Consider the following 21,654-nt stretch of genomic DNA (forward strand, 5'->3'; position numbering starts at 1 on the left):
GAGCGTAGGGATCAGGGGGAGAGAGGAAGGCAGAGAGAGGAGGGGGAACGTAGGGATCAGGGGGAGAGAGGAAGGCAGAGAGAGGAGGGGGAACGTAGGGATCAGGGGGAGAGTGGAAGGCAGAGAGAGGAGGGGGAACGTAGGGATCAGGGGGAGAGAGGAAGGCAGAGAGAGGAGGGGGAACGTAGGGATCAGGGGGAGAGAGGAAGGCAGAGAGAGGAGGGGGAACGTAGGGATCAGGGGGAGAGAGGAAGGCAGAGAGAGGAGGGGGAGCGTAGGGATCAGGGGGAGAGAGGAAGGCAGAGAGAGGAGGGGGAACGCAGGGATCAGGGGGAGAGAGGAAGGCAGAGAGAGGAGGGGGAGCGCAGGGATCAGGGGGAGAGAGGAAGGCAGAGAGAGGAGGGGGAGCGCAGGGATCAGGGGGAGAGAGGAAGGCAGAGAGAGGAGGGGGAACGTAGGGATCAGGGGGAGAGAGGAAGGCAGAGAGAGGAGGGGGAGCGTAGGGATCAGGGGGAGAGAGGAAGGCAGAGAGAGGAGGGGGAACGTAGGGATCAGGGGGAGAGAGGAAGGCAGAGAGAGGAGGGGGAGCGTAGGGATCAGGGGGAGAGAGGAAGGCAGAGAGAGGAGGGGGAACGTAGGGATCAGGGGGAGAGAGGAAGGCAGAGAGAGGTGGGGGAACGTAGGGTCAGGGGGAGAGAGTATGGCAGAGAGAGGAGGGGGACTTGGGGGGGGTCAGGGAGGAGAGTGAAGGCAGAGAGAGGAGGGCAGAGAGAGGAGGGCAGAGAGAGGAGGGGGAGCGCAGGGATCAGGGGGAGAGAGGAAGGCAGAGAGAGGAGGGGGAGCGTAGGGATCAGGGGGAGAGAGGAAGGCAGAGAGAGGAGGGGGAGCATAGGGATCAGGGGGAGAGAGGAAGGCAGAGAGAGGAGGGGGAACGTAGGGATCAGGGGGAGAGAGGAAGGCAGAGAGAGGAGGGGGAACGTAGGGATCAGGGGGAGAGAGGAAGGCAGAGAGAGGAGGGGGTGCGTAGGGATCAGGGGGAGAGAGGAAGGCAGAGAGAGGAGGGGGAACGTAAGGATCAGGGGGAGAGAGGAAGGCAGAGAGAGGAGGGGGAACGTAGGGATCAGGGGGAGAGAGGAAGGCAGAGAGAGGAGGGGAGCGTAGGGATCAGGGGGAGAGAGGAAGGCAGAGAGAGGAGGGGGAGCGTAGGGATCAGGGGGAGAGAGGAAGGCAGAGAGAGGAGGGGGAACGTAGGGATCAGGGGGAGAGAGGAAGGCAGAGAGAGGAGGGGGAACGTAGGGATCAGGGGGAGAGAGGAAGGCAGAGAGAGGAGGGGGAGCGTAGGGATCAGGGGGAGAGAGGAAGGCAGAGAGAGGAGGGGGAGCGAAGGGATCAGGGGGAGAGAGGAGGGGGAACGTAGGGATCAGGGGGAGAGAGGAAGGCAGAGAGAGGAGGGGGAACGTAGGGTCAGGGGGAGAGAGTATGGCAGAGAGAGGAGGGGGACTTGGGGGGGGTCAGGGAGGAGAGTGAAGGCAGAGAGAGGAGGGGAGCGTAGGGATCAGGGGGAGAGAGGAAGGCAGAGAGAGGAGGGGGAGCGAAGGGATCAGGGGGAGAGAGGAGGGGGAACGTAGGGATCAGGGGGAGAGAGGAAGGCAGAGAGAGGAGGGGGAACGTAGGGATCAGGGGGAGAGAGGAAGGCAGAGAGAGGAGGGGAGCGTAGGGATCAGGGGGAGAGAGGAAGGCAGAGAGAGGAGGGGGAGCGCAGGGATCAGGGGGAGAGAGGAAGGCAGAGAGAGGAGGGGGAGCGTAGGGATCAGGGGGAGAGAGGAAGGCAGAGAGAGGAGGGGGAGCGTAGGGATCAGGGGGAGAGAGGAGGGGGAACGTAGGGATCAGGGGGAGAGAGGAAGGCAGAGAGAGGAGGGGGAGCATAGGGATCAGGGGGAGAGAGGAAGGCAGAGAGAGGAGGGGGAACGTAGGGATCAGGGGGAGAGAGGAAGGCAGAGAGAGGAGGGGGAGCGCAGGGATCAGGGGGAGAGAGGAAGGCAGAGAGAGGAGGGGGAGCGTAGGGATCAGGGGGAGAGAGGAAGGCAGAGAGAGGAGGGGGAACGTAGGGATCAGGGGGAGAGAGGAAGGCAGAGAGAGGAGGGGGAGCATAGGGATCAGGGGGAGAGAGGAAGGCAGAGAGAGGAGGGGGAGCGTAGGGATCAGGGGGAGAGAGGAAGGCAGAGAGAGGAGGGGGAGCGCAGGGATCAGGGGGAGAGAGGAAGGCAGAGAGAGGAGGGGGAGCATAGGGATCAGGGGGAGAGAGGAAGGCAGAGAGAGGAGGGGGAGCGTAGGGATCAGGGGGAGAGAGGAAGGCAGAGAGAGGAGGGGGAGCGCAGGGATCAGGGGGAGAGAGGAAGGCAGAGAGAGGAGGGGGAGCATAGGGATCAGGGGGAGAGAGGAAGGCAGAGAGAGGAGGGGGAGCGTAGGGATCAGGGGGAGAGAGGAAGGCAGAGAGAGGAGGGGGAGCATAGGGATCAGGGGGAGAGAGGAAGGCAGAGAGAGGAGGGGGAACGTAGGGATCAGGGGGAGAGAGGAAGGCAGAGAGAGGAGGGGGAACGTAGGGATCAGGGGGAGAGAGGAAGGCAGAGAGAGGAGGGGGAACGTAGGGATCAGGGGGAGAGAGGAAGGCAGAGAGAGGAGGGGGAGCATAGGGATCAGGGGGAGAGAGGAAGGCAGAGAGAGGAGGGGGAGCGTAGGGATCAGGGGGAGAGAGGAAGGCAGAGAGAGGAGGGGGAACGTAGGGATCAGGGGGAGAGAGGAAGGCAGAGAGAGGAGGGGGAACGTAGGGATCAGGGGGAGAGAGGAAGGCAGAGAGAGGAGGGGGAGCGTAGGGATCAGGGGGAGAGAGGAAGGCAGAGAGAGGAGGGGGAACGTAGGGATCAGGGGGAGAGAGGAAGGCAGAGAGAGGAGGGGGAACGTAGGGATCAGGGGGAGAGAGGAAGGCAGAGAGAGGAGGGGAGCGTAGGGATCAGGGGGAGAGAGGAAGGCAGAGAGAGGAGGGGGAGCATAGGGATCAGGGGGAGAGAGGAAGGCAGAGAGAGGAGGGGGAGCGTAGGGATCAGGGGGAGAGAGGAGGGGGAACGTAGGGATCAGGGGGAGAGAGGAAGGCAGAGAGATGAGGGGGAGCGTAGGGATCAGGGGGAGAGAGGAAGGCAGAGAGAGGAGGGGGAACGTAGGGATCAGGGGGAGAGAGGAAGGCAGAGAGAGGAGGGGGAACGTAGGGATCAGGGGGAGAGAGGAAGGCTGAGAGAGGAGGGGGAACGTAGGGATCAGGGGGAGAGAGTAGGGCAGAGAGAGGAGGGGGAACGTAGGGATCAGGGGGAGAGAGGAAGGCAGAGAGAGGAGGGGGAACGTAGGGATCAGGGGGAGAGAGGAAGGCAGAGAGAGGAGGGGGAGCGAAGGGATCAGGGGGAGAGAGGAAGGCAGAGAGAGGAGGGGAGCGTAGGGATCAGGGGGAGAGAGGAAGGCAGAGAGAGGAGGGGGAACGTAGGGATCAGGGGGAGAGAGTAGGGCAGAGAGAGGAGGGGGAGCGAAGGGATCAGGGGGAGAGAGGAGGGGGAACGTAGGGATCAGGGGGAGAGAGGAAGGCAGAGAGAGGAGGGGGAGCGCAGGGATCAGGGGGAGAGAGGAAGGCTGAGAGAGGAGGGGGAACGTAGGGATCAGGGGGAGAGAGTAGGGCAGAGAGAGGAGGGGGACTTGGGGGGTCAGGGAGGAGAGTGAAGGCAGAGAGAGAAGGGCAGAGAGAGGAGGGGAACGTAGGGATCAGGGGGAGAGAGGAAGGCAGAGAGAGGAGGGGAACGTAGGGATCAGGGGGAGAGAGGAAGGCAGAGAGAGGAGGGGGAGCGCAGGGATCAGGGGGAGAGAGGAAGGCAGAGAGAGGAGGGGGAACGTAGGGATCAGGGGGAGAGAGGAAGGCAGAGAGAGGAGGGGGAGCGTAGGGATCAGGGGGAGAGAGGAAGGCAGAGAGAGGAGGGGGAACGTAGGGATCAGGGGGAGAGAGGAAGGCAGAGAGAGGAGGGGGAACGTAGGGATCAGGGGGAGAGAGGAAGGCAGAGAGAGGAGGGGGAGCGAAGGGATCAGGGGGAGAGAGGAGGGGGAACGTAGGGATCAGGGGGAGAGAGGAAGGCAGAGAGAGGAGGGGAGCGCAGGGATCAGGGGGAGAGAGGAAGGCAGAGAGAGGAGGGGGAACGTAGGGATCAGGGGGAGAGAGGAAGGCAGAGAGAGGAGGGGGAACGTAGGGATCAGGGGGAGAGAGGAAGGCAGAGAGAGGAGGGGGAGCGAAGGGATCAGGGGGAGAGAGGAGGGGGAACGTAGGGATCAGGGGGAGAGAGGAAGGCAGAGAGAGGAGGGGGAACGTAGGGATCAGGGGGAGAGAGGAAGGCAGAGAGAGGAGGGGGAACGTAGGGATCAGGGGGAGAGAGGAAGGCAGAGAGAGGAGGGGGAACGTAGGGATCAGGGGGAGAGAGGAGGGGGAACGTAGGGATCAGGGGGAGAGAGGAAGGCAGAGAGAGGAGGGGGAGCGCAGGGATCAGGGGGAGAGAGGAAGGCAGAGAGAGGAGGGGGAGCGCAGGGATCAGGGGGAGAGAGGAAGGCAGAGAGAGGAGGGGGAGCGAAGGGATCAGGGGGAGAGAGGAGGGGGAACGTAGGGATCAGGGGGAGAGAGGAAGGCAGAGAGAGGAGGGGGAACGTAGGGATCAGGGGGAGAGAGGAGGGGGAACGTAGGGATCAGGGGGAGAGAGGAAGGCAGAGAGAGGAGGGGGAGCGTAGGGATCAGGGGGAGAGTGGAAGGCAGAGAGAGGAGGGGGAGTGTAGGGATCAGGGGGAGAGAGGAAGGCAGAGAGAGGAGGGGGAACGTAGGGATCAGGGGGAGAGAGGAAGGCAGAGAGAGGAGGGGGAGCATAGGGATCAGGGGGAGAGAGGAAGGCAGAGAGAGGAGGGGGAGCATAGGGATCAGGGGGAGAGAGGAAGGCAGAGAGAGGAGGGGGAGCGTAGGGATCAGGGGGAGAGAGGAAGGCAGAGAGAGGAGGGGGAACGTAGGGATCAGGGGGAGAGAGGAAGGCAGAGAGAGGAGGGGGAACGTAGGGATCAGGGGGAGAGAGGAAGGCAGAGAGAGGAGGGGGAACGTAGGGATCAGGGGGAGAGAGGAAGGCAGAGAGAGGAGGGGGAACGTAGGGATCAGGGGGAGAGAGGAAGGCAGAGAGAGGAGGGGGAGCATAGGGATCAGGGGGAGAGAGGAAGGCAGAGAGAGGAGGGGGAACGTAGGGATCAGGGGGAGAGAGGAAGGCAGAGAGAGGAGGGGGAGCGTAGGGATCAGGGGGAGAGAGGAGGGCAGAGAGAGGAGGGGGAACGCAGGGATCAGGGGGAGAGAGGAAGGCAGAGAGAGGAGGGGGAACGTAGGGATCAGGGGGAGAGAGGAAGGCAGAGAGAGGAGGGGGAGCGTAGGGATCAGGGGGAGAGAGGAGGGCAGAGAGAGGAGGGGGAACGTAGGGATCAGGGGGAGAGAGGAAGGCAGAGAGAGGAGGGGGAACGTAGGGATCAGGGGGAGAGAGGAAGGCAGAGAGAGGAGGGGGAGCATAGGGATCAGGGGGAGAGAGGAAGGCAGAGAGAGGAGGGGGAGCGTAGGGATCAGGGGGAGAGAGGAAGGCAGAGAGAGGAGGGGGAACGTAGGGATCAGGGGGAGAGAGGAAGGCAGAGAGAGGAGGGGGAGCATAGGGATCAGGGGGAGAGAGGAGGGGGAGCATAGGGATCAGGGGGAGAGAGGAGGGGGAACGTAGGGATCAGGGGGAGAGAGGAAGGCAGAGAGAGGAGGGGGAACGTAGGGATCAGGGGGAGAGAGGAAGGCAGAGAGAGGAGGGGGAGCGTAGGGATCAGGGGGAGAGAGGAAGGCAGAGAGAGGAGGGGGAGCGTAGGGATCAGGGGGAGAGAGGAAGGCAGAGAGAGGAGGGGGAGCGCAGGGATCAGGGGGAGAGAGGAAGGCAGAGAGAGGAGGGGGAGCGTAGGGATCAGGGGGAGAGAGGAGGGCAGAGAGAGGAGGGGGAACGTAGGGATCAGGGGGAGAGAGGAAGGCAGAGAGAGGAGGGGGAGCGCAGGGATCAGGGGGAGAGAGGAAGGCAGAGAGAGGAGGGGAGCGTAGGGATCAGGGGGAGAGAGGAAGGCAGAGAGAGGAGGGGAGCGTAGGGATCAGGGGGAGAGAGGAAGGCAGAGAGAGGAGGGGGAGCGAAGGGATCAGGGGGAGAGAGGAGGGGGAACGTAGGGATCAGGGGGAAAGAGGAAGGCAGAGAGAGGAGGGGGAACGTAGGGATCAGGGGGAGAGAGGAGGGGGAACGTAGGGATCAGGGGGAGAGAGGAAGGCAGAGAGAGGAGGGGGAACGTAGGGATCAGGGGGAGAGAGGAGGGGGAACGTAGGGATCAGGGGGAGAGAGGAAGGCAGAGAGAGGAGGGGGAACGTAGGGATCAGGGGGAGAGAGGAAGGCAGAGAGAGGAGGGGGAACGTAGGGATCAGGGGGAGAGAGGAAGGCAGAGAGAGGTGGGGGAACGTAGGGTCAGGGGGAGAGAGTATGGCAGAGAGAGGAGGGGGAACGTAGGGATCAGGGGGAGAGAGGAAGGCAGAGAGAGGAGGGGGAGCGTAGGGATCAGGGGGAGAGAGGAAGGCAGAGAGAGGAGGGGGAGCGAAGGGATCAGGGGGAGAGAGGAGGGGGAACGTAGGGATCAGGGGGAGAGAGGAAGGCAGAGAGAGGAGGGGGAGCGAAGGGATCAGGGGGAGAGAGGAAGGCAGAGAGAGGAGGGGGAACGTAGGGATCAGGGGGAGAGAGGAGGGGGAACGTAGGGATCAGGGGGAGAGAGGAAGGCAGAGAGAGGAGGGGGAGCGTAGGGATCAGGGGGAGAGAGGAAGGCAGAGAGAGGAGGGGGAACGTAGGGATCAGGGGGAGAGAGGAAGGCAGAGAGAGGAGGGGGAACGTAGGGATCAGGGGGAGAGAGGAAGGCAGAGAGAGGAGGGGGAACGTAGGGATCAGGGGGAGAGAGGAAGGCAGAGAGAGGAGGGGGAACGTAGGGATCAGGGGGAGAGAGGAAGGCAGAGAGAGGAGGGGGAGCGTAGGGATAAGCGGAAGGGGCACAGAGCCGTTACATTTTAATGGCGGAGGCCAGTGAGCTGGAAAGGAGCCAGCCTTGAGGAGACTAGGAAGCTGCTCTGTAGTAAGGAGAGATAACCGTGTGTGCTGCCGGCTCACCTCAGGAGCCACCTCCACTTCGGGGGTTGCAGGCCGAGGGACGGGCCTCACTATCTTATGCAGGAAGCGAAGGGGCTTCTCAGGCAACGGGGATTTGTTTTTCTTCTCCATGAGGGCCTGGGAGAGAGGACACACAATCATATCATCAGCTTTCACATAGCACTGGCAGGAAGCACCTACCACATCGTATAGAGGAACCGCGGACTCAAGGTCACTGGGACATCTAAAGAAAGTACATTTAATGGTGCACACCCAGGCTATTAACACCAATAATAAAAACCGGCACACGCGGAGTGAATTAAGTGACAATGCGCGAATATATAAAATAATAAAAGCGCAGGAGGCGCGGCTGTCTCCCTGACTGGCTGCTGGGAGAGGCTTACACATCCCTTTCCCTGAAAGGGCAGGTGAAAAAAATCTACCAATAAAGGACCAAAATTGGTGCGGTAGATATGCAAGTAACACCCACTGCCACAATGCTGGCTATAAATAGTAAACCAGTATCATATACTTGTATCTGCTGTATAGAAGCTCATCCAATTCGCCACTTATATGATTTTATAGTGGCTATACAGTTTATGAGTGGATATGTAAATAAACAGCGATTACTCCTGGAGAGCCTATTAACCATGGAACCCCATAAAGCACTATAAAATGGTCACAGTGTGTTGCCATATGGTCATTACTGAGCGTCTGTAAAGAGAGCTGATAAACGGTCAAGCTGTGTGATCACTGCCCAGCTCTAACTGGCTGCCTACAAGGAACTCAGAGAGGTGGCAATAAGTATCAATTTCCTGCCTGACCGTTCTAGCGAATAGCGAAAGTGAAGATGGTAATAATAACGCGGTGTGAATCACAGCGCAGCTCTAACTGGCTGCCGGCGTTTAGCTCAACAGAGAAGTGGCAAAAAGTATCGCGTGCCTCCTTTGCAGCTCAGCCGGACACTTTACTAAATGGCAACAATGTAACATGGGGCGCTTGGCAGCAGCGAGATAGAGAGAGAGAGCCCCCCTAGCCTCAGCTGGACCAGTCACCCTTCAGTGTTAGAGCAGTTACCAACACTTTATGGGGCTGACAAGTGAAGCTAATTAAAATAGCACCCCTCTTTCTGTGTAGCCCGGATCCTGATTGCTTTATTTGCTACATTTCGGGATCCCAGCTCAACCCTTCACTCACTTTGGTACAAGGAAATATGCTGCAACCCAAGAAACTCTAATTAGGGGAACTCCATTGATTTTTACATTAAAACATCATATTCTGTACAAAAAATGTTTTTCCCAGCACTCAGAAAAGACAAAAGAAACAGAACACATACTGTACCACCGAGGGGTAAGGGAACATACATATTTTTGCTATATTGTTCCCTTGCCCCTTGGTGGTATGTGTTCTGTTTCTCATTAAACTATTTTGGCTTATACCCATTTTCTTTTGTCTTTTACGAGTGCTGGGAGCATTTTTCGGTACCTCCTGTTGTGGAGGACACAGGGTTCTTCCTTGTTCCACGCTGCAGCAATTTAAATTTCACGTATGCTATTGTGAGTGCTGTCTATTTCTGTCCTAGGTTATATTCTGTGCATTTCAGCGCTGGGCAGAGAGGAGGCCATTGAACCTTTTCAGTGCTATTCGTGATAACTTGGAGCCATATTCAGGGGTTGGCTGCATTAACTCGGAGTCATTCCTTGTCCTACTCTACATTTGCTGGTCTCCTTTAAAGCAACGACCCCCCTCTATTCACCATAAAAATACACGCATCCTTCCCTTTTTCACAATCCAAAGTCATTCAGTTGCACTTTTTAGCAATCCCGCAATTTTTAAATATTGTAGTTGAATTCTGCAGACATCCGTTGCTAAAATGTTCCTCCCCGGGAGGTAAAAATGTCAGCTGCCATTCATACTGGTGAAGATGACAGCGGTCGCCATGGTAACAGCCGATTCCATTCAATACTAAAAAGAGGTGAAATCTCAGCAAAAGATTACGGAAAAATGAACAGTTAGAAATGGATCAACACAACATGAGCTGTCAAGCCATGCTGTGACCTCTTTTTTGCCTTGGTGGGTGGGTGGAGTGTTGTTGCTTTAGGGTTAGCACAATCGTGCTAAAAAGAGGTAAATTGTACAGAATAATAGGATGGGCGCTGAACTGAGTCACATTGATGATCTCTATATCTTCAAGGCCAGGAGAAATAACCCCATGTTCTCCCCACCTGGTAGACTTCTTCCAGCTCCCGGTCCAGCAGCGCCGAGTGTATCAGGAAGCCGTCCTTGGTGGTAACTCTGGGTTTGGGGACCCGGATACGGGGCTGGGTGACAAAGTCCGGGAGGTTCGCTTCCAAGTCCAGTAGCCCTGGGCAAAACCGGGTGACAAGGGGTGAGTTGGCTGGATTAGGTTTTAGCGGGTTATAAGCTCCACCCATTGGCATATATTATACCGTCAATTACAGACTATTATTTATAGTAATGGAAGTGTACATAGCAAGGTCAGTGTATATGACACTGTATATAGCAGAATTTACTGAATCCCTAGCCTAGGTATCTTACAATCTAGTGTATATATTTACTTAACTCATTTGTCTCACTTTTGGTGGAAATATTTTACATTTGGTTCCTGAGGAACAAAGTGAGATCTTCAAGGTTTTCTTGGTGTTAGGAGTGGGATACTTGGGAGATTTCCCAGATTCTTCAACATACCCAAGAATGCCTCAGAGTATCACACAGTTTCCGTAGGATTCAACGGTAATGTTGTGGCAAAATACTCCAGTATGCCCGGGCCATCTTTAAAGCTGGTAACAAAACGGGTGCAACAAAAAAACAATCAAACTGCTCCACATTTATCACAGGAAAAAAAAACCATTGCTTCCAATTGTGTTGGATTGGGAATCTGGGGCAATTATTTGCTAGAACTTTGCCCCAGTTTTGTATGTTGGAGGCTTTGATAAATAGACCCCTTTTTAGCTCTGGCCAAACCCAACAATGTAGCTCCGAGTGTGGTGTATTCATGGGAAAGGCAGTAGGTGGTGCAGTACAATAAGGCCCACAGGATTTACTGAGGGATATCAGACTCAGCACAGGTCTGTGTGAGCTGGGCCACATTCTACTCTCCTCCTATGCAGAAAGCACAGGGCATTATGAGATCAGGTCCTTAATCAGAGGTTTAGTGAGCCGGCATTTACTGTACACTTGCACACTTACAACCTAATACCGTGCAGGGTTTTGTGTTGGATGTATGGACTTTGATGAACCAATATGAAAGCGTTTTCACTCACACAAGACGTGTCACTAAATGAATGAGCTCGGTACCTATTGTGATGACGTTTTGAATGTTGTGATGTGTTGTTGATTATTACCGAGGCCCGCTTGGGTGTCACATACTGATCGACGTGAAGATGGTAGAACCTCAGCAGTGTCAGCCTCACCTTGGTACGAGCTCAGGAAAGGGCTTTTCACCACGTTGTGCTCGGAGTAGCGGTCTGGGAAGTAGCCGACACGGGACAGGGGGGCATAAGTCTGGGAGGCGTAGTCTGTGTACTCCTGGATGACGTCCCGTCTCTCCAGCTTGCCTTCTACGTTGCTCATCTTATGGGTCATCTTCCTGATCGCTGGGGATCCGATGGAGATACGATCAGGGGCAATGCACAAGCTGGGATGTGAGAATCCTGCCGTGTGGTTCCTTATACTCTCTACTCATCTATTTCTATGCAGACAGCCGGCACTCCCTTTAACCTTGTTGCTCCTCGAGCGCCACTTAGCAAGATATATCTCTAGCAAAGAGCATGGCCTCAACATACATTACAGTGAAATCATTTGGGTTTCACTGAATGGAGCATTATTTTATTGTATTGGGGCAATTCATTAGTTCAGTTTGGCCCTAGTTCTGGCAGTGGGCCATACTTACTAAGTGGTATTTTCTTGTGGTGCTGTATGGTGTCTTATATAATAGCTCCAGTATGCCCCTACATGTTTAAGATCTCTGCTTTTCCTTTCTTCCTGACTCACGGATGCTCTGTCTCCTGCGCCCCTCCCCCCATTTACCTTTAATGTGCTCTTCGCGGATTTCTTTGATTCGCCCTTCTTTTTCTGTCTGAAGTTTAGACAGACGCGCGTCCAGCCGCTTCTCGTCCATCACGCTCTGCGACTCCTGTCGCTGCTGCAGCAGCAGCTTCAGCATCTCAATCCGAGCCTCCTGAAGCCTAAAGCCGGAAACACACACACCCATATAGCCCACGCAGAGATTAACCCTTTTGCTGCCAATGAAGCCAGAACACGCGGGCAGCGAACACGTACTCAGATCCCGGAGTGTCACCATAATGAGCTCACTGAGAGAATCACGTTTTAGCGTCCGCAATCGCAACATAAATCTCTCTGGAAAGATTCTGCCAGCTGCGCTGCAAAGCATCAGAGCGAAGCTCGGGTTAGCAAAGTGCAGAATCAGCATCTCCACTCAGAGACAGCTGTTTGAGGTTTAGTGTTCTTCGGTTTCAGCATGGACGCTGGTTCTGCATCGCACAGCTGGAAGGAGGTTCCAAGCAGACACACAATAAAGTAATGGTGGGCGCAGCAGTGGGGGGAAAGTCACTTAAATGCCGTCCCTATCAGCAACTGTCACAAGCCTACCACCTACTTTTCGATGTCCTGCTCCCTTAAGGCCCACTCCATCCTCTCATGCTCATCCATCATCTTCCTCCTCGTCTCCAGCTGGGAGAGGTCACTCAGAGGGGGCAGAGTGGCCTCCCATGCACGCTTCTCCCGAGCGCGCTCTATCATCTCTATCTCTGCCAGTCCCGCCGGGAGACCGCAACCTGAGAACAGGGAGAGAAGGAGCTGAGGAAGATGCAGCACATGGGGGGGCGGGGGGGTCACAGGAGGAGGAGGCACGGAGGAGGAAGAGGAGACACTGAGCTGGTGCATAGCAAACGTGAGAGCAGCAGAGGTGCAGGGAAGAAACAGGAAAAAAAGAGACGGAGAGGAGAGAGGAAAAGAAGAGCCGGAGAGGAGAGAGAGCAGAAGAGCCGGAGAGGAGAGAGAGCAGAAGAGCCGGAGAGGAGAGAGAGTAGAATAGCCGCAGAGGAGAGAGAGTAGTAGAGACGCAGATGAGAGAGTAGTAGAGACGCAGAGGAGAGAGAGTAGAAGAGCCGCAAAGGAGAGAGAGTAGAAGAGCCGCAGAGGAGAGAGAGTAGAAGAGCCGCAGAGGAGAGAGAGTAGAAGAGCCGCAGAGGAGAGAGAATAGAAGAGACGCAGAGGAGAAAGAGTAGGATAGACGCAAAGGAGAGAGAGTAGAAGAGATGCAGAGAAGAGAGAGTAGAAGAGACGAGAGGAGAGAGAGTAGGATAGACGCAAAGGAGCGAGAGTAGAAGAGACGCAGAGAAGAGAGAGTAGAAGAGACGAGAGGAGAGAGTAGAAGAGATGCAGAGGAGAGAGTAGAAGAGATGCAGAGGAGAGAGTAGAAGAGCCGGAGAGGAGAGAGAGTAGAGGAGCTGGAGAGGAGAGAGTAAAAGAGACACAGAGGAGAGAGTAGAAGAGACGCAGAGGAGAGAGAGTAGAAGAGATGCAGAGGAGAGAGAGCAGAAGAGACGCAGAGGAGAGAGAGTAGAAGAGACGCAGAGGAGAGAGAGTAGAAGAGACGCAGAGGAGAGAGAGTAGAAGAGACGCAGAGGAGAGAGAGTAGAAGAGACGCAGAGGAGAGAGAGTAGAAGAGACGCAGAGGAGAGAGAGTAGAAGAGACGAGAGGAGAGAGAGTAGAATAGCCGCAGAGGAGAGAGAGTAGTAGAGACGCAGATGAGAGAGTAGTAGAGACGCAGAGGAGAGAGAGTAGAAGAGCCGCAAAGGAGAGAGAGTAGAAGAGCCGCAGAGGAGAGAGAGTAGAAGAGCCGCAGAGGAGAGAGAGTAGAAGAGCCGCAGAGGAGAGAGAATAGAAGAGACGCAGAGGAGAAAGAGTAGGATAGACGCAAAGGAGAGAGAGTAGAAGAGACGCAGAGAAGAGAGAGTAGAAGAGACGAGAGGAGAGAGAGTAGGATAGACGCAAAGGAGAGAGAGTAGAAGAGACGCAGAGAAGAGAGAGTAGAAGAGACGCAGAGAAGAGAGAGTAGAAGAGATGCAGAGGAGAGAGTAGAAGAGATGCAGAGGAGAGAGTAGAAGAGCCGGAGAGGAGAGAGAGTAGAGGAGCTGGAGAGGAGAGAGTAAAAGAGACACAGAGGAGAGAGTAGAAGAGACGCAGAGGAGAGAGAGTAGAAGAGATGCAGAGGAGAGAGAGCAGAAGAGACGCAGAGGAGAGAGAGTAGAAGAGACGCAGAGGAGAGAGAGTAGAAGAGCCGCAGAGGAGAGAGAGTAGAAGAGCCGCAGAGGAGAGAGAATAGAAGAGACGCAGAGGAGAAAGAGTAGGATAGACGCAAAGGAGAGAGAGTAGAAGAGACGCAGAGAAGAGAGAGTAGAAGAGACGAGAGGAGAGAGAGTAGGATAGACGCAAAGGAGAGAGAGTAGAATAGCCGCAGAGGAGAGAGAGTAGTAGAGACGCAGATGAGAGAGTAGTAGAGACGCAGAGGAGAGAGAGTAGAAGAGCCGCAAAGGAGAGAGAGTAGAAGAGCCGCAGAGGAGAGAGAGTAGAAGAGCCGCAGAGGAGAGAGAGTAGAAGAGCCGCAGAGGAGAGAGAATAGAAGAGACGCAGAGGAGAAAGAGTAGGATAGACGCAAAGGAGAGAGAGTAGAAGAGACGCAGAGAAGAGAGAGTAGAAGAGACGAGAGGAGAGAGAGTAGGATAGACGCAAAGGAGAGAGAGTAGAAGAGACGCAGAGAAGAGAGAGTAGAAGAGACGAGAGGAGAGAGTAGAAGAGATGCAGAGGAGAGAGTAGAAGAGATGCAGAGGAGAGAGTAGAAGAGCCGGAGAGGAGAGAGAGTAGAGGAGCTGGAGAGGAGAGAGTAAAAGAGACACAGAGGAGAGAGTAGAAGAGACGCAGAGGAGAGAGAGTAGAAGAGATGCAGAGGAGAGAGAGCAGAAGAGACGCAGAGGAGAGAGAGTAGAAGAGACGCAGAGGAGAGAGAGTAGAAGAGACGCAGAGGAGAGAGAGTAGAAAAGACGCAGAGGAGAGAGAGTAGAAGAGACGCAGAGGAGAGAGAGTAGAAGAGACGAGAGAAGAGAGAGTAGAAGAGACGCAGAGGAGAGAGAATAGAAGAGACGCAGAGGAGAGAGTAGAAGAGCCGCAGAGGAGAGTGAGTAGAAGAGCCGCAGAGGAGAGAGAATAGAAGAGACGCAGAGGAGAAAGAGTAGGATAGACGCAAAGGAGAGAGAGTAGAAGAGCCGCAGAGGAGAGAGAGTAGAAGAGCCGCAGAGGAGAGAGAGTAGAAGAGCCGCAGAGGAGAGAGAATAGAAGAGACGCAGAGGAGAAAGAGTAGGATAGACGCAAAGGAGAGAGAGTAGAAGAGACGCAGAGAAGTGAGAGTAGAAGAGACGAGAGGAGAGAGAGTAGGATAGACGCAAAGGAGAGAGAGTAGAAGAGACGCAGAGAAGAGAGAGTAGAAGAGACGAGAGGAGAGAGAGTAGGATAGACGCAAAGGAGAGAGAGTAGAAGAGACGCAGAGAAGAGAGAGTAGAAGAGACGAGAGGAGAGAGTAGAAGAGATGCAGAGGAGAGAGTAGAAGAGATGCAGAGGAGAGAGTAGAAGAGCCGGAGAGGAGAGAGAGTAGAGGAGCTGGAGAGGAGAGAGTAAAAGAGACACAGAGGAGAGAGTAGAAGAGACGCAGAGGAGAGAGAGTAGAAGAGATGCAGAGGAGAGAGAGCAGAAGAGACGCAGAGGAGAGAGAGTAGAAGAGACGCAGAGGAGAGAGAGTAGAAGAGACGCAGAGGAGAGAGAGTAGAAGAGACGCAGAGGAGAGAGAGTAGAAGAGACGCAGAGGAGAGAGAGTAGAAGAGACGTGAGGAGAGAGAGTAGAAGAGACGCAGAGGAGAGAGAGCAGAAGAGACGGAGAGGAGAGAGTAGAAGAGACGCAGAGGAGAGAGAGTAGAAGAAACGCAGAGGAGAGAGAGTAGAAGAGCCGCAGAGGAGAGAGAATAGAAGAGACGCAGAGGAGAAAGAGTAGGATAGACGCAAAGGAGAGAGAGTAGAAGAGCCGCAGAGGAGAGAGAGTAGAAGAGCCGCAGAGGAGAGAGAGTAGAAGAGCCGCAGAGGAGAGAGAATAGAAGAGACGCAGAGGAGAAAGAGTAGGATAGACGCAAAGGAGAGAGAGTAGAAGAGACGCAGAGAAGAGAGAGTAGAAGAGACGAGAGGAGAGAGAGTAGGATAGACGCAAAGGAGAGAGAGTAGAATAGCCGCAGAGGAGAGAGAGTTTTAGAGACGCAGATGAGAGAGTAGTAGAGACGCAGAGGAGAGAGAGTAGAAGAGCCGCAAAGGAGAGAGAGTAGAAGAGCCGCAGAGGAGAGAGAGTAGAAGAGCCGCAGAGGAGAGAGAGTAGAAGAGCCGCAGAGGAGAGAGAATAGAAGAGACGCAGAGGAGAAAGAGTAGGATAGACGCAAAGGAGAGAGAGTAGAAGAGACGCAGAGAAGAGAGAGTAGAAGAGACGAGAGGAGAGAGAGTAGGATAGACGCAAAGGAGAGAGAGTAGAAGAGACGCAGAGAAGAGAGAGTAGAAGAGACGAGAGGAGAGAGTAGAAGAGATGCAGAGGAGAGAGTAGAAGAGATGCAGAGGAGAGAGTAGAAGAGCCGGAGAGGAGAGAGAGTAGAGGAGCTGGAGAGGAGAGAGTAAAAGAGACACAGAGGAGAGAGTAGAAGAGACGCAGAGGAGAGAGAGTAGAAGAGATGCAGAGGAGAGAGAGCAGAAGAGACGCAGAGGAGAGAGAGTAGAAGAGACGCAGAGGAGAGAGAGTAGAAGAGACGCAGAGGAGAGAGAGTAGAAGAGACGCAGAGGAGAGAGAGTAGAAGAGACGCAGAGGAGAGAGAGTAGAAGAGACGAGAGGAGAGAGAGTAGAAGAGACGCAGAGGAGAGAGAGCAGAAGAGACGGAGAGGAGAGAGTAGAAGAGACGCAGAGGAGAGAGAGTAGAAGAAACGCAGAGGAGAGAGAGTAGAAGAAACGCAGAGGAGAGAGTAGAAGAGCCGGAGAGGAGAGAGTAGAAGAGCCGGAGAGGAGAGAGTAGAAGAGCCGGAGAGGAGAGAGTAGAAGAGCCGGAGAGGAGAGAGTAGAAGAGCCGGAGAGGAGAGAGTAGAAGAGCCGCAGAAGAGAGAGTAGAAGAGACGCAGAGGAGAGAGTAGAAGAGACGCAGAGGAGAGAGTAGAAGAGACGCAGAGGAGAGAGAGTAGAAGAGCTGGAGAAGAGAGAGTAAAAGAGACACAGAGGAGAGAGTAGAAGAGACGAGAGGAGAGATAGTAGAAGAGATGCAGAGGAGAGAGAGCAGAAGAGACGCAGATGAGAGAGTAGAAGAGACGCAGAGGAGAGAGAGTAGAAGAGCTGGAGAAGAGAGAGTAAAAGAGACACAGAGGAGAGAGTAGAAGAGACGAGAGGAGAGATAGTAGAAGAGATGCAGAGGAGAGAGAGCAGAAGAGACGCAGATGAGAGAGTAGAAGAGACGCAGAGGAGAGAGAGTAGAAGAGACGCAGAGGAGAGAGAGTAGAAGAGACAGAGAGGAGAGAGAGTAGAAGAGACAGAGAGGAGAGAGTAGAACAGACGCAGAGGAGAGAGAGTTGAAGAGATGCAGAGGAGAGAGAGTAGAAGAGATGCAGAGGAGAGAGAGTAGAAGAGCCAGAGAGGAGAGAGTAGAAGAGATGCAGAGGAGAGAGAGTAGAAGAGACGCAGAGGAGAGAGAGCAGAAGAGACGCAGATGAGAGAGTAGAAGAGACGCAGAGGAGAGAGAGTAGAAGAGACAGAGAGGAGAGAGAGTAGAAGAGACAGAGAGGAGAGAGTAGAACAGACGCAGAGGAGAGAGAGTAGAAGAGATGCAGAGGAGAGAGAGTAGAAGAGACGCAGAGGAGAGAGTAGAAGAGATGGAGAGGAGAGAGAGCAAAGAGCCGCAGAGGAGAGAGAGCAAAGAGCCGCAGAGGAGAGAGAGTAGAAGAGACACAGAGGAGAGAGAGCAGAAGAGCCGCAGAGGAGAGACAGCAGAAGAGCCGCAGAGGAGAGAGAGCAGAAGAGCCGCAGAAGAGAGCGTAGAAGAGCCGCAGAAGAGAGAGTAGAAGAGCCGCAGAAGAGAGAGTAGAAGAGCCGCAGAGGAGAGAGAGAGGGAAAGGAGAGAGTAGAAGAGACGCAGAGGAGAGAGTAGAAGAGACAGAGAGGAGAGAGAGTAGAAGAGACAGAGAGGAGAGAGAGTAGAAGAGACAGAGAGGAGAGAGAGTAGAAGAGACAGAGAGGAGAGAGTAGAACAGACGCAGAGGAGAGAGAGAAGAAGAGCCGCAGAGGAGAGAGAGTAGAAGAGATACAGAGGAGAGAGAGTAGAATAGATGCAGAGGAGAGAGAGTAGAAGAGATGCAGAGAAGAGAGAGTAGAAGAGATGCAGAGGAGGAGAGAGTAGAAGAGACAGAGAGGAGAGAGTAGAAGAGACGCAGAGGAGAGAGTAGAAGAGACAGAGAGGAGAGAGGAGAAGAGACGCAGAGGAGAGAGTAGAAGAGACAGTGAGGAGAGAGAAGAGACACAGAGTAGAGAGTAGGAGAGAGTAGAAGAGATGCAGAGGAGAGAGAGTAGAAGAGACAAAGAGGAGAGAGTAGAAGAGATGCAGAGAAGAGAGAGTAGAAAAAATGCAGAGGAGGAGAGAGTAGAAGAGACAAAGAGGAGAGAGTAGAAGAGACGCAGAGGAGAGAGTAGAAGAGAAGAGAGGAAAGAGTAGAAGAGATGCAGAGGAGAGAGTAGAAAGAGATGCAGAGGAGAGAGAGCAGAAGAGACGCAGATGAGAGAGTAGAAGAGACGCAGAGGAGAGAGAGTAGAAGAGACAGAGAGGAGAGAGAGTAGAAGAGACAGAGAGGAGAGAGAGTAGAAGAGACAGAGAGGAGAGAGTAGAACAGACACAGAGGAGAGAGAGTAGAAGAGATGCAGAGGAGAGAGAGCAGAAGAGACGCAGATGAGAGAGTAGAAGAGACGCAGAGGAGAGAGAGTAGAAGAGACAGAGAGGAGAGAGAGTAGAAGAGACGCAGAGGAGAGAGAGTAGAAGAGATGCAGAGGAGGAGAGAGTAGAAGAGCCAGAGAGGAGAGAGTAGAAGAGACGCAGAGGAGAGAGAGTAGAAGAGACGCAGAGGAGAGAGAGTAGAAGAGACGCAGAGGAGAGAGCAGAAGAGACGGAGAGGAGAGAGAGCAAAGAGCCGCAGAGGAGAGAGAGCAAAGAGCCGCAGAGGAGAGAGAGCAGAAGAGCCGCAGAGGAGAGAGAGTAGAAGAGCCGCAGAGGAGAGAGAGCAGAAGAGCCGCAGAGGAGAGAGAGCAGAAGAGCCGCAGAAGAGAGAGTAGAAGAGCCGCAGAGGAGAGAGTAGAAGAGCCGGAGAGGAGAGAGTAGAAGAGATGCAGAGGAGAGAGTAGAAGAGATGCAGAGGAGAGAGAGAGGGAAAGGAGAGAGTAGAAGAGACGCAGAGGAGAGAGTAGAAGAGACAGAGAGGAGAGAGAGTAGAAGAGACAGAGAGGAGAGAGAGTAGAAGAGACAGAGAGGAGAGAGTAGAACAGACGCAGAGGAGAGAGAGTAGAAGAGATACAGAGGAGAGAGAGTAGAATAGATGCAGAGGAGAGAGAGTAGAAGAGATGCAGAGAAGAGAGAGTAGAAGAGATGCAGAGGAGGAGAGAGTAGAAGAGACAGAGAGGAGAGAGTAGAAGAGACGCAGAGGAGAGAGTAAAAGAGACAGTGAGGAGAGAGAAGAGACACAAAGTAGAGAGTAGAAGAGAGGAGAGAGTAGAAGAGATGCAGAGGAGAGAGAGTAGAAGAGACAAAGAGGAGAGAGTAGAAGAGATGCAGAGAAGAGAGAGTAGAAAAAATGCATAGGAGGAGAGAGTAGAAGAGACGCAGAGGAGAGAGTAGAAGAGACGAGAGGAGAGAGTAGAAGAGATGCAGAGGAGAGAGTAGAAGAGATGCAGAGGAGAGAGAGCAGAAGAGACGCAGATGAGAGAGTAGAAGAGACGCAGAGGAGAGAGAGTAGAAGAGACAGAGAGGAGAGAGAGTAGAAGAGACAGAGAGGAGAGAGTAGAACAGACGCAGAGGAGAGAGAGTAGAAGAGATGCAGAGAAGAGAGAGTAGAAGAGATGCAGAGGAGAGAGAGTAGAAGAGATGCAGAGGAGGAGAGAGTAGAAGAGCCAGAGAGGAGAGAGTAGAAGAGCCAGAGAGGAGAGAGTAGAACAGACGCAGAGGAGAGAGAGTAGAAGAGATGCAGAGAAGAGAGAGTAGAAGAGATGCAGAGGAGAGAGAGTAGAAGAGATGCAGAGGAGGAGAGAGTAGAAGAGCCAGAGAGGAGAGAGTAGAAGAGCCAGAGAGGAGAGAGTAGAAGAGACGCAGAGGAGAGAGAGTAGAAGAGACGCAGAGGAGAGAGCAGAAGAGACGGAGAGGAGAGAGAGCAAAGAGCCGCAGAGGAGAGAGAGTAGAAGAGCCGCAGAGGAGAGAGTAAAAGAGCCGGAGAGGAGAGAGTAGAAGAGATGCAGAGGAGAGAGTAGAAGAGACGCAGAGGACAGAGGGAAAGGAGAGAGTAGAAGAGACGCAGAGGAGAGAGTAGAAGAGACAGAGAGGAGAGAGAGTAGAAGAGACAGAGAGGAGAGAGAGTAGGAGAGACAGAGAGAAGAGAGAGTAGAAGAGACAGAGAGGAGAGAGTAGAACAGACGCAGAGGAGAGAGAGTAGAAGAGATACAGAGGAGAGAGAGTAGAATAGATGCAGAGGAGAGAGAGTAGAAGAGATGCAGAGAAGAGAGAGTAGAAGAGATGCAGAGGAGGAGAGAGTAGAAGAGACAGAGAGGAGAGAGAGTAGAAGAGATGCAGAGGAAAGAGAGTAGAAGAGATGCAGAGGAGGAGAGAGTAGAAGAGACAGAGAGGAGAGAGTAGAAGAGATGCAGAGAAGAGAGAGTAGAAGAGATGCAGAGGAGAGAGAGTAGAAGAGATGCAGAGGAGGAGAGAGTAGAAGAGCCAGAGAGGAGAGAGTAGAAGAGCCAGAGAGGAGAGAGTAGAACAGACGCAGAGGAGAGAGAGTAGAAGAGATGCAGAGAAGAGAGAGTAGAAGAGATGCAGAGGAGAGAGAGTAGAAGAGATGCAGAGGAGGAGAGAGTAGAAGAGCCAGAGAGGAGAGAGTAGAAGAGCCAGAGAGGAGAGAGTAGAAGAGACGCAGAGGAGAGAGAGTAGAAGAGACGCAGAGGAGAGAGCAGAAGAGACGGAGAGGAGAGAGAGCAAAGAGCCGCAGAGGAGAGAGAGTAGAAGAGCCGCAGAGGAGAGAGTAAAAGAGCCGGAGAGGAGAGAGTAGAAGAGATGCAGAGGAGAGAGTAGAAGAGACGCAGAGGACAGAGGGAAAGGAGAGAGTAGAAGAGACGCAGAGGAGAGAGTAGAAGAGACAGAGAGGAGAGAGAGTAGAAGAGACAGAGAGGAGAGAGAGTAGGAGAGACAGAGAGAAGAGAGAGTAGAAGAGACAGAGAGGAGAGAGTAGAACAGACGCAGAGGAGAGAGAGTAGAAGAGATACAGAGGAGAGAGAGTAGAATAGATGCAGAGGAGAGAGAGTAGAAGAGATGCAGAGAAGAGAGAGTAGAAGAGATGCAGAGGAGGAGAGAGTAGAAGAGACAGAGAGGAGAGAGAGTAGAAGAGATGCAGAGGAAAGAGAGTAGAAGAGATGCAGAGGAGGAGAGAGTAGAAGAGACAGAGAGGAGAGAGTAGAAGAGACGCAGAGGAGAGAGTAAAAGAGACAGTGAGGAGAGAGAAGAGACACAGAGTAGAGAGTAGAAGAGAGGAGAGAGTAGAAGAGATGCAGAGGAGAGAGAGTAGAAGAGACAAAGAGGAGAGAGTAGAAGAGATGCAGAGAAGAGAGAGTAGAAAAAATGCATAGGAGGAGAGAGTAGAAGAGACGCAGAGGAGAGAGTAGAAGAGACGCAGAGGAGAGAGTAGAAGAGACGAGAGGAAAGAGTAGAAGAGATGCAGAGGAGAGAGTAGAAGAGATGCAGAGGAGAGAGAGCAGAAGAGACGCAGATGAGAGAGTAGAAGAGACGCAGAGGAGAGAGAGTAGAAGAGACAGAGAGGAGAGAGAGTAGAAGAGACAGAGAGGAGAGAGTAGAACAGACGCAGAGGAGAGAGAGTAGAAGAGACGCAGAGGAGAGAGAGTAGAAGAGACGCAGAGGAGAGAGCAGAAGAGACGGAGAGGAGAGAGAGCAAAGAGCCGCAGAGGAGAGAGAGCAGAAGAGCCGCAGAGGAGAGAGAGTAGAAGAGCCGCAGAGGAGAGAGCAGAAGAGCCGCAGAAGAGAGAGTAGAAGA

General features: G+C 54.0%; 1 protein-coding gene across 1 annotated transcript in view; it reads right to left on the bottom strand.

The window, feature by feature from the left end:
- CFAP91 (cilia and flagella associated protein 91) overlaps positions 1 to 21,654 on the bottom strand; it is a 129,933-nt gene that overhangs the window by 62,460 nt on the left and 45,819 nt on the right. Inside the window, exons 7-11 of the mRNA XM_075592913.1 lie at positions 11,890 to 12,067; positions 11,301 to 11,458; positions 10,685 to 10,867; positions 9,476 to 9,615; positions 7,272 to 7,388 (exon numbers count right to left, since the gene is read on the bottom strand). Coding sequence (XP_075449028.1) covers positions 7,272 to 7,388; positions 9,476 to 9,615; positions 10,685 to 10,867; positions 11,301 to 11,458; positions 11,890 to 12,067 — 776 coding nt within the window. The remainder of the gene's footprint in view (positions 1 to 7,271; positions 7,389 to 9,475; positions 9,616 to 10,684; positions 10,868 to 11,300; positions 11,459 to 11,889; positions 12,068 to 21,654) is intronic.

Source organism: Ascaphus truei, chromosome 3 (assembly GCF_040206685.1).
Source record: "Ascaphus truei isolate aAscTru1 chromosome 3, aAscTru1.hap1, whole genome shotgun sequence".
NCBI lineage: Eukaryota > Metazoa > Chordata > Amphibia > Anura > Ascaphidae > Ascaphus > Ascaphus truei.